At 35.9% G+C, this 12,285-nt stretch overlaps 1 protein-coding gene across 11 annotated transcripts in view; it reads left to right on the top strand.

Moving 5' to 3' along the window:
• Nucleotides 1-12,285, top strand: part of NCOA1 (nuclear receptor coactivator 1) — a 239,574-nt gene that overhangs the window by 169,537 nt on the left and 57,752 nt on the right. For all 11 annotated transcript variants that reach the window (XM_048222429.2, XM_048222428.2, XM_057309412.1 and 8 more), the window contains 3 exons: nt 753-932; nt 2,225-2,320; nt 6,920-7,060. In XM_048222429.2, the coding sequence (XP_048078386.1) occupies nt 753-932; nt 2,225-2,320; nt 6,920-7,060 (417 nt within the window). The remainder of the gene's footprint in view (nt 1-752; nt 933-2,224; nt 2,321-6,919; nt 7,061-12,285) is intronic.

Here is a 12,285-nt window from a genome sequence, read left to right as displayed (position 1 = left end):
GGCTCCATGCCCAGTGTGGAGCCTTACGTAGAGTTCAATCTCATGACCCTGAGATCATGACCTGAGCCAAAATCAAAAACTTAACCGACTGAGCCAACCAGGCGCCCCGATTTTTATGTAATAACTTACTGACTACCCACTATGTTCGAGGCATTGTTGCAAATAAAGTGTGAGAAAAATGGTTATAAGAAGCCAAGGTTGGTCTCTGTCTATTCTAAATATTTTTTTGAGTCACAGTCTCCTTTGAGAAACTTTAAATCCTCTCCCCAAAAAGGTGCGCATTTTCACAAGCTCATCCTTAAGAATGCATGCCTGCCAGGTTAAAATTTCTGCTTGACAATGGATCTGTGGTTTCCAATCATTTTTTCGTTTCCAGGATATAACTGGAAACAAATGGAAAAGTGCATTAATGAACTGCTATAAAATTCTGAGTAAAAGGGTAGTAAGCTATTAATTTTTAATTTTTGTCTTTAACTGTTTATAAAGACTGTTAATGAATTAGGAATATGTAAGGTCTTATTTTTTAGGGGGGAAATCCTATACAATCTCTTAGAAATGTGACAATTTTGTAATTGGTAGACATTTAGATTTGCTAAGGAAGCTAAGTATCCTGTCGCCTCAGGATGTTAGATGTGAAGAGATCTGTCTTTTAATCTGAATATCTAATAAAGCAGTGGGCTAAATGTATGTCTTTTGTGTCCTTAGAGTTTTTCACCCTATTTGCGGACATATAATCAATTTTTCTTCCACAGTAAATGGAGTTCCTTGGCCTCAGGAGGCAACACGACGAAATAGCCATACCTTTAACTGCAGGATGCTAATTCACCCTCCAGATGAGCCAGGCACCGAGAACCAAGAAGCTTGCCAGCGGTATGAAGTCATGCAGTGTTTCACTGTGTCACAGCCAAAATCAATTCAAGAGGATGGAGAAGGTAAAACAAAGGGTGATTTTAAGGTGTTTGATTGCTTTTTCCATGGCTTTAAAGATCAGGGAGGTAATTGATCATAAACAGCCTTATTCAGATAGTATTTTTGGTCAGTATATTATGTATCATAGTGGCTTTTCAGCTTACTATGTTATTTCCTAATACTTAAGAAAAAAATTGCCAACATCTAGAATCACCCCTTTAAAATGCCCCCACACTCTCAGTTTTAAGCTGGCATTCCCACTAAAATGTCAAATTCAAACCAACTTGCTGCCTAGAAATAAGAGACGTAGCTAACTGCTGCCAGTTGGAAATGTACCAGATGCAGCAGGCTGTTGAACAGCTCTGATTTTTAGAAAGTTTCAAGTTTAGAGTGTGGTGAATGTTGGAGAATAGAGTTAGCATTTTTGAGGCCATACAAGGTAATTTATAAGGAGAAAGCGTATGAACAGATGAAAACACAGCTGACGCTCTAATACGAACATGGTATCAACATGACATTAGTCAAATATGTGACAGAGGATGAGTTTTCCACGTGAGCTAGTCTGAGCTAAGTGAAGAACATCACAAATTGGAAACTGGAGTAAGGACTGGGGAAGGTAGAAGATGAGAAATTAATCGGATACAAAAAAGGCCATGCCTGCAGCAGGTTTAACCTGCAAATGGGTGCCACAGTCAACTGAGGACTTTTTACAAAATACACAGGCCAGTGCCAGACTGTCTTATATGATTGAGTTCATATTTAGCTGTGTGATATCATGTGTGGCACTCAAAAAAATCGGAAATGGGACTTCGAAAAAAATTATAGATCCTGAAACATTGAAGTCCTCCCATCAAGGACAAAATAATTGCTTCTTCAGAAAGAGTTAAATGTTTTTCTCATATGGTAATTATTATCTACACAATGGTTATAAGAATAGTCTTTGTAGCTGTTAAGTACTGGTAAGTATAGGAAATTGACTAAAAACTGTATTTTAAAAATCACTGTGTTCCTTAAGTCTAGTGAAAACTACTTCTTCAAGTTGTTATCACCCAGTACATGAGATGTGTCCATCTTCTCTGTTTTATATCCGAACATTCAGTGTGAAGGGATAATTTTTGCTAACCAGATCTCTACCCGGAGCTGCCAGTTTTTGGTTACCAGCAATTTTATCTCTTACATTATGAGATGAGAGTGACTCCAGTATTGTGTCAGATCCTATAACGTGTTGTTTTTATGAAAACCATTAATGGCAAATGATAGATGTGAACTGTTTTCTGCCCTCTTTTCTTCAACTTCCCTTTCTTGTTTTGGGCAGATTTCCAGTCATGTCTGATTTGTATTGCACGGCGATTACCTCGGCCTCCAGCCATTACAGGTGTAGAATCCTTTATGACCAAGCAAGATACTACAGGTATTAACTGCAAAGTCTAGAATTACATAAAAAATTTTGTGTCCTTCTCTTGTCTGCTGTTCGGCTTCTGTTTACTTGTCTTATACAGAAAATATTTTAAATAATGGTCTTGATTTTGTGCATTTTATTTTTTTGTATTAATTTTTTTTAAGATTTTACTTTTAAGCAGTCTCCACACCCAACGTGGGGCTTAGACTCACAACCCCAAGATCAAGAGTCACACGCTCCACTGACCGACCCAGCCAGGCACCCCATTCATCTTGTGCATTTTAGATGCTGTAATCATTGCCATGGGCAGGGTGTTGGGGAGAACATTATAACTATACACATATTGTTTTGGTTATAAATTATTTTTCATAATCATGAAGTAAAATTTTTAAAGAAATTTGGCAATGTAGATGTAGATATATTTATTTATAAATGGTGGTTTTAAAATTATGCTTTGGTGTATCTGGCTATTTCTTTTTCCTTTCCTCTTTTTCTTTAAATGTATTTAGCACATACGGATTAAGTTCCTAGAACCGCCTGTCACTATGTGTGACGGCTCAGGGTATACATGGCTGAGCAAAAACCAATAACGTAGTTACAAATTGTGGTACATTTTATGATGGAAAAGTTGTGAGATGGTAAAAGGCAAACTAATAGGGAGAACCTATTTTTAAATTAGTTGGTTAACAAGTGCCTGTCTGAGGAGCTGATACTAAGCTCTAAGCTCCAAAAGATGAGGTGGTGCCAACTCTGCAAAGTGTGGAAGGGGTGGCAAGGAAGGGTCACTGTGCAGCATGAGTACTCCTGAATGAGGAAGGAGGGCTAGCTGCAAAGCCCCGTGGGAAAACAGACAGTGCATTAGAGGAACTGAAAGAAGGGCAGTAGAACTCAAAAGGGAGAGCTGGGAAGTAAGGCCTCTAAGTAAAGGCCTACTTCAGATTTGACTTTCAGCCAAAACAAATTGCTATTGTTCTTTACAATTTTCTGTAGTACTTTTCATATATTTATGTAATCTTCACTTTAACACATCAAGTTTCAGACTTTTACGTCAGAGTTACCTATGTATCAATTACCCCTTCATTTTAAAATAGGGATTGATACCCTAGAGATATTTTTTAGCAGACCAAGATTTTAAAAATAATTTCTACTGAATTATATTCTTTGTGAAAGTTTAGTTTTAATGTACTTTTTGACTTTTACCATTATTTGTAACATTTGTTAATATTTGTTACATTATTTATTAGTTTTTTAGTCCCAGAAATTTAATATTCCTGTTGTGTGCTTTATTCTTGTGTTTTTAAAGATAAGCTCCCAGCTGCTGTTACTGAGGAGTAGGTGGGGATAAATTAGCACAAATAATAGAGTATAGTAAAGAGAATGTCTGGGACTTGGAGATACAGCATCGGCGCCTAGTAATTAGCCGTCACCATAACTTTCTTCCTTCCCTCTTTGAGTCGACCATCTACATGTCCTTTTCCATTTTTCGCCAATGTACAGCTCTGGAAAAATTGAATAACCTTTATTGAAAACCAAAAATACTAATGTGTGGGGAAAAAATAGGGTCCACTGAAAAATATAACTGGTCTTTTGTGTCAGTAAAACCAAGTAAGGGCTTGTGAGCAGAATAAAAGCAGGCTGGAAAGAGTGGTAGTCAGGTTACCGAATAATTGGGGAGATGAAGGAGTCCTAAAAATTATCGGGATAATTTAGGAACAGTGTATTTCAGCTTTTCCTCATATTGCATTTCTAGACATTGAATCTTAAATTGGATTATTTTGTTTTTTAAAATTTATTTTAGAGACAGAGCATTACAAGCAGGGGGAGGGGCAGATGGAGAGGGACAGAAGCAGACTCCCTCCTGAGCACAGAGCCTGATGTAGGGCTTGATCTCAAGACCCTGAGATCATGACCTGAGCTGAAATCAAGAATCAGATGCTTAACCAACTGAGCCACCCAGGTGGCCCTTAAATCGGATTGTTTTAAAGACTGTATTTTCCCATAGCAGCAGTATTATTACTGGCAGTTTTGTTCCCGACCAAGGACCCAGCATTAAAATCTTACATGTATGTGATTTTAAAGTAAATGTGTACAAATTTAAAATTAAGTTCTGAATCATAAAATAATTATAAATCTGGAGGGAACCTCAGAGATCATGGACTCTAGCCCACTCATTTTACAAAGGATAGAATCTTGAGTTTTCCAAAACCATACAGCTAATTACTGAGAACGGACATCCATAGGTCCTAATATAGAACTCTTCCTTTATATTGCATTGCCTTCCACCAAAGCACTATTGCAAGGACATCACTGTACCATACACACTTATTACATAAAAGGTACCAGAGGAAATGTAAAATATAAGGAAAATAGAAGGGTGCCAAAGAAATATAGAGTGTTCTTAAAATGTAAATAACATTTTATTATATTGTTGAATTGATTTAGATAAAAAAATAATAAACTAGTTGCAATAAGTATTAGATATTTAATTCCTTAAATTTTAGTAGTAGTTTTAACTCTACATAGAGTTACGTCCCTTAAAAAAGTGGTTCACAGCCCTTAAAAAAAGAAAAAATCGTCTACCAAGAACTGTTGAACAGCGGCTTATTAGTTGGGTGGGTGGGTTGGTTGGTTGGTTGGTTGGTTAAACTTTCCTCTAGCAAGCAGAGGTACTCTAAATCAACCCATTCATGATTCTTTTCTGAGATAGTCACTGCATTACCCAACCATTTGTTACCATTGCTGATAATTTAATCACTGTCTCCCCTCCAATCATGCAAGTCTAGACTCTTGCTCTCTTGTGCTTAGTACTGACATGAATACTTACACACACACACACACACACACACACACACCCCTACCTTAGTCATTGCCTCTGAGGAGCATTTGTTGTGTGTGAAGGTCCTGTGACAGTTGATTTTCTGCTATAACCAACTCTTGACTCTGATGTAATAAGAGACAGAGATTAAATAATTATAATTCTTAGAAAATCCAGAATTGTCTATAGTTGCAGTCAAGTGTTCACTAGGCTTTCCCCAAACCATTCTTAAATAACAAAATTCCTTTCTTTAAGTTTAAATTTCTTTTCTTTCTACCTCTTTAAGTTTAAATTTCTTTTCTTTCTACCATTTACATTTATGCCAAGACTTGGGTGACAGCCTTATCAGACAGATTCAGATATATCAGATTCAAGACTCTGAGTTAAAGTGGCCTAATAAATTCCAGCAAACCAAGTGAAATACATAAAGAAGGGATTAGTTAAAATGAGGGTGCACAAATAATTCAACAGATTTGAGTTCGTTGTGAGAAGAGGGAAGATAAGGGGAAAAATCAGCGATGCACAGAAGAGGAAACATGAAAAATTCTCAACCTCATTAATTGGGAAGTACAAATTTAGATCATAAACTTTTTTCAGCTATTAATTGTAAAAAATAAAGAAGTCTGACAATACCCCAAGTGATGGAGAGGATGTTAGATTAATTGTAGCTCTTATATACGTTTCTGGGAAACAGTTTAATGTTATAAAGTTCAATATTCACATAACCTATGACTCAACAGTTCTGTTGCTACATTTGTACCCTAGAGAAGCTCTCACACACATGCACCATGGAAAATGTAGACAGTGTTCACAGCAGCACTGATTGTAATATCAAAAAATGGGATACAATCTAGATGTCCCTTGACAGGAGAATGTAAAAACAGAGGGATGTGACAAGTGAGGAGTACACACAATAATGGAATGGTATAGGTGGTGGTCCAGTTCTGAAGTTGGATGGTGGGTTTGCAGGTTTTCATTTTATTAATCTAATTCTACACATGTATATATCTTACCTACATTATTTTGTGTTAATATAAGATTGCATAAAAAAATAGAATAGATCTGGATAATCCCAAACTGGCTTAATCGGCCCCTGGTTAACTAAGGACTAATTTACCTGAATTCTTCCATAGCCATCTAGGAAGTTTGTTCAAGTATGATAATAATAGCAAATCACTACTACATTTTATAAAGCATATGTTTTATGTGCAGAATGTCTAACCAATCTTAATGCTCTCACTTGTAATCTTTTTCTGATTTAACTTTCATTGCCTTTAGTCTTTGTTTATTCTTCAATGCAATATTGCCTACAACCCAAGAAGAGGTAGAAAAGAAAAGTTTTGCTTACTTTCTCATATTCTCTTCACTTAGTTATTGGAAATTAATTTAAACGAAAATAATATATTTCATCTCTGTCTTTCCTTTTCCAATAAGTGATCCAGTCATTAGTGTGTAGAGAGTAGAATCCAAAGAGCAGACTAGAGGAGTTGGATTTGCGTTAGTCCCTGCAGCTTCAGGTCTTGATGGTACGACTTTAATACTTGACTGGAATTGAATTTTAGAATATGATATGCTAATACATTACACACTCCACGGCCAAAACAGTTTTTTAGTATCACATAAGTGATACACTCTGTTACCATATATAATAAAAAATTAGTAGTGTTTATTAATGTTTTTGTCCACTAAGCATTTAGGGGCAGCAGCAAATTTCTTTGATATAGTTGTCGATTTTGAAATACAGATGACTTATATCAAGAGGCTGTCACAAATGGAATCTTTCCTTCTTCATGTAGGTAAAATCATCTCTATTGATACTAGTTCCCTGAGAGCGGCTGGCAGAACTGGCTGGGAAGATTTGGTGAGGAAGTGCATTTATGCTTTTTTCCAACCTCAGGGCAGAGAACCATCTTATGCCAGACAACTGTTTCAAGAAGGTAAAATTTTTTTCTCTTAATTATTTTCATTAACCTTGCTTTTTATTAATATGAAGTAATTTATATAGAACTTATGGCTTGATAAGTATTTTCTCCAAATTACAGTTTTTGCAATAATCAGTTTTAGGAAAGGAAGAAATGGGTAAGCAAAGTAATTCATGAGTGGATCCTGAATTTGGGATGCACATTTTAAAGAACAGGGTATCATGTGGTGGTCACTCACTCATTCATTCATTCATTCATTCAGCAGACATGTATCAAGTTCCTCACATATATAGAACACTATGTCAGGTGGCAGGGATATAAAGATGACTAAAAAGCAGGGTTTTGCCCTCAAGGAGCTCAAAATATATTAGGACAATATGTGACTTTAAAGATCAGTGTGTCATGGGCTTATACCCAGAGGTATAACCAAAGCAAAAAATTAATTCTGACTTGGAGAATCAGGGATGTCTTCAGAGAAGAAGTGATAATTTCGTCTGACTTTTGAAGATCATTCCCAGCAGAACAGGCATGTGAAAGGGCTTCTAGATAATATAGAAATCTGTATCACACAGGTTTACTTCATTACTGTTACGGTACCTATATCACCTGACTCAGGTTGAAGTTTCAAGTTAAAAATATGTCATATGAAATTAATAATTGTAAAGATGCTATATCATGGATGCGAGATAAAACAAGTATATTCCCTGCCCTTAAGGAACTTAACAGTATTACAAGAAACATAGGGAAAATTATTTGAGAAAGTTCATAGAGTTTCAGAGGTGAGGGTTTTTATATACTTTAAAAATATTGTCACGTAATTATGTTAGCCTAATACTTCATTCCCTGTGTAATTTATTCTTTATTCTTTAATAGTTTCTTTGGAAAGAGACTCTTCGTATGGCTCTTCCTGAAAAATAATTTAAAAATATTTTTCATTATTCTATCACCCTTCTTAATTTTAATATTTCCCTGTAATATTAGGTTTCCTAACTTTATAGATGATTTTCCATTCGTTACATTTTAGGTCAATGGCTTCCAGGTGTTATGTGAAGAGGAAGCAGCTTGATTTTTTTTTTTTTTTTTTTTTTTTTCGGGAAGCCATCTATTTGAATCTCACTAGTCTGGTTACTTCTGGGACAACTTCCTGTAGACTAATAAATACTTCTCTAGTGGGCCTCTTACTAGACTGATACTTTGCCCAACGATGGTATTTCAGTGGATAGGACCAAGAACCTAACATTTTTTAAAAAGTTCCCAGGCAATCCTGAAGTGCAGTCAGGTTTGGAAACCATTGCAATAAGCAACTAATGCCATTTACTGGTTGCAGACTTCGTGACTCCCTCTACCGGTAATGGCACTTGACTTTTGCCTAAGTTTGAGACTCGGAGCACTGTCTCCATTCACTGCCCAAAATGCTAAAGTATATGATAGTCTTTATTTTTTACCTTAACTTTATAAGTTGGGCCTTCCAAGACTTTACGTGAAACACTTTTAATTGTATTTGCCTATAATTTATATATACTTGCACCAAGACAAAGCAGGTCTAGATTATTGTCTTATTGTCTAAGTGACTAGGTTCCCTGTAGATGTGACTGAACCAGTTGATGTGTTTCTAAACCATTAGAATTCTCTATAAAACAGATTGATTAAAGTTTAACAAGTAACTATTATTAACATATGAAGTAAAACAATTTAGAGTGGAATGTAAAGAAATATAATTCAACACCTCTTCCCCATTAGTCATTTCTTCATGTCCTTTTCTTCCACTTTTGGGGGGAAGAAAACATTCCTCAATAGAGATAACTGGTATTTTTCTCAGCACTGTTGTCCAGAGTTCACATGACTCTGATTATATAGTTTTGGAGATTCTGGGCAATTTGCCTAACAGTGTTCATGGATTGAACACATTTTTTTCTGGTATTTCATACTCAGCAGTATCTAACCTGGTAAGAAAACTGTGGTCCATGAAACACTCACATGGGGATCATCTGTTAAAGATGGTGGCCTGCTAGCTTAAAATCTCCTGTGAGGGCCCAGGCATCTTCTGAAGCTCCAAAGGCAGCGCTTAAGTACATGGAGCGTGAAGACCCATTGGTCTATTAAGAGTCGGGGCAGGTGTAAATTTGTATTTGCGGTTCCATTGCTCCCTCTTCACTCAAGCACGGTGTGAAAAGAGTGAAATTATGCTACCGTGTGAAACTTGATTTTGTGTGAAACTTTTAAAATGTTGGAAGTTTGTAAAACTCTATAGTGATTGAGTCTTTTTTTATTTTCCTGCCCATTAACTTACTCTTTGAAGGCCGTGGCTTGTAGAAAATCCTAATGTGCATTAAACTTTAAGTTAGTTCTTAGCTTAGTTTTTCAGCTGCTTTTGACAGAGACAGCTTTTAAAGGGAGTTCACTGTTTCATTTTCCAGAATCAAATTTGAAAAAAAAAAAAAAAAAACCACATTTCAGCCAAAGAATATGTGGGCATTCAGCATGAACTAGATTACAGTTGTGGTTCTCCAGTGAGATTAGGGGAAAATGGGTATCAGGATCATGGGAGGAACTTTTTAAACTAGGGAGGAGTTCTGTGTAGGTGTATATGGTTTGGAAGAGTTTCCCAGATTCAGTTCATTTGAGAACTGTTCCTTTAAGAAAGGTTTAGGTTAAATACTTCCCGAGGGTCCTTGATAACATTCATCCAGGGCAGTTGTTAAACCAGATTTCTGGACTCCACCCACAGTACTGAATCAGAGTCTATAGTCTAAGATGTTTTCTTACAGAGAAGTTTGGAAAACATAAACCTACATTCCACAGGATATTAATAGCTGTAACTAAGGAATGATGTTTCATGCTGAATTAAGTTTGGGGAATGTTTCAGTCTCCCACTCTTGAGAATTCATAAGACGTATAAAGTGTTTAAGTTTCTGGGAGGTTCTACAATAAAGGTACCTCTTTGACTTTGTTATCCAGACATATTTTTCCTCAGCATGCTTATTCCTGTAGCACGTCTATCAGCATTTAGGGAGAGCAGCAGTCATGGGAATGTTGGTCTACATAGCCTAGGAAAGTTTTATGAAAGTTTTGCTTACCTATTATCAGTGATTTAATGGATCATCGTTTTTTTTGTCTTGAAAGATGTCCATGATGTATTGTTATATTGAAAAATAGGCTACAAAAGCACAGCATATATAGTACCATCTCACTCTTGGACGTTTATCCAATTCTAGAGGGTTTACGAAATGTGGACAGTGGTTATCTCTGAGTGATGGGATTACAAATGACTTTATCTTACTCTTTCTTCACTTCTCTGTTATCTTAACGTTATAATCACAAAATAAAGTTATTTTAATTAAGAAAATGACAAGACAATTGGACGGAGTTTATAGTATCAAGAAGTTTGGAAGCATTGTTAAACAACTTAAGTACCCATATGAATGATTAACCAGAATGTTCTTTGAGACTTGTGTAATGTGGTTAATTCCGTGGTCCATAGAACAGAGTTAACTGAGAATCTTTTTTTGTTGGTCTTGTTGAAAATATTTAAAATATGAATTTATTTTCCTTTTTGAGAAATTTTGATATACTGAATAAGGTTTACTTATTAGTAATTAAAAATCTTAGAGCATCTAGGGGTAATTTTTTTTCTTTATCGTAATTAACAGTTTTTTAAATTGCATTCTTTCTACACATATCTAGGGAAATACCAAAAGGAAAAAGAAATCTCTACCAGCATTGACCTGTAGTATCCTACCACACATTTTATACCTGCCCATTTAGTTAAATTCAGTAAAGCATGCTTGTTGAGGTTATCTTGGCCCCAAATTGGGTGGAGTCAAAAACCCAATAGCTCTACTCTTACAGCTGCCATCACTGGAGAAAATGGTTTCCTTTGCTTTGTAACTGTTGAGGCCTATTCTGGAGGGGAAAACAAAACAAAACAGTTGTTATTTTAAAAGGTTCCTAGAAGAGTTTCTGGGGTGTCAGTAATACCACATTAATAGTATCCCTCCCCACTAAGTGTTCTAAAAATTTTAGAAATGGACACAGGAGTCAGGGATCACAATATTAGCTAGCTATACACCTGACAAAACTAGATTGGAAAACAAGGCCAGGACCTGTGATCAGTGACATTCCAAATAGTTTTGTCCAGTTGTAAACCTTGAAACCCATTTATAGGGAAATTTGGTGTGCAGAGCAAGTGTTTATCCAGCCAGCTCTGTGAAGAACTGTGACTCCCTTACTTATGTCTTAGTTTGAAATATTAATGATTGTTATATAGGATTGAAGCTATTGGTGTAAATGGTATCTAGGGATTAGCTAAATGTGTGTTTGACTCAGGACATAGGCACTTTTTGTTTGTTTTTTCTTTGGTGTTTATTCAGGAAGTATTCATTCAGTACCTGCTATGTACTAGGCTCCATACTAGATATTATCTCACATTAGTGGCTCAGTTTTAGTGATGATGGGTGAACGTTAATTTGCATTATGAAGTCCTAAAGTTATAAATGACAAAGTCATGTTCAAGCCTAAATCTGACTTCTAGGCTTTTGTTCTTTTCATTGATCCATGCTACCTTCCTGCTTACCTTCCCATATGAAAATTGAGCACCAGGAGAATTTTAGTTAACTGGATAGTCTTTTTTTTTTTTTTTTTTAAGATTTTGTTTATTTATTAGAGAAAGAGTGCGTGGGCAAGTGCACTGGGCAGAGGGAGAGGGAGAAGTAGGTTCCCATCTGAGCAGGGAGTCCCATGTGGGGTTTGATGCCAGCATCCTGGGATCATGACCCGAGCTGAAGGCAGACACTTAAACAACTGAGCCACCCAGATGCCCCTAGTTAACTGGATAGTCTTAATTAAGTTCTAATAATTAAAGTTTTACTGTAGTTTATATTACCTTTTTTTCCTTTTCAAAGAATGTGTGAATTGTGATGTGCACTAAGTCTTTTTCCACACAGAATTATCCAAAATAAATAATCTAACTTCAAAACTTAAAGCGTAGTAATTTCCTTCTATAAAGTTAATAGGGGTTCCCCAGTTTTGGAATTTTTACTAGTTTAGATAGATAGAGTCCCAAGTTAAGACAGCGTAGTTACCAAAGGACTAGTGATGTTTCTGTAATCCACATTAAGTATCTTAAATGTTTCCAAGTTAGTCATTTTCTAGTTCTTTCTCAATTTATAGAGCTTATCAACAAATCAAGAAATGTCTCTCCATTAATTTTCATTATAAAAGTTAAGTCCACATTCCTAGGA

This window comes from Ursus arctos, unplaced genomic scaffold (genome assembly GCF_023065955.2).
Source record: "Ursus arctos isolate Adak ecotype North America unplaced genomic scaffold, UrsArc2.0 scaffold_8, whole genome shotgun sequence".
Classification (NCBI taxonomy): Eukaryota; Metazoa; Chordata; class Mammalia; order Carnivora; family Ursidae; genus Ursus; species Ursus arctos.
This window is presented reverse-complemented; position numbering and strand designations above follow the sequence as displayed.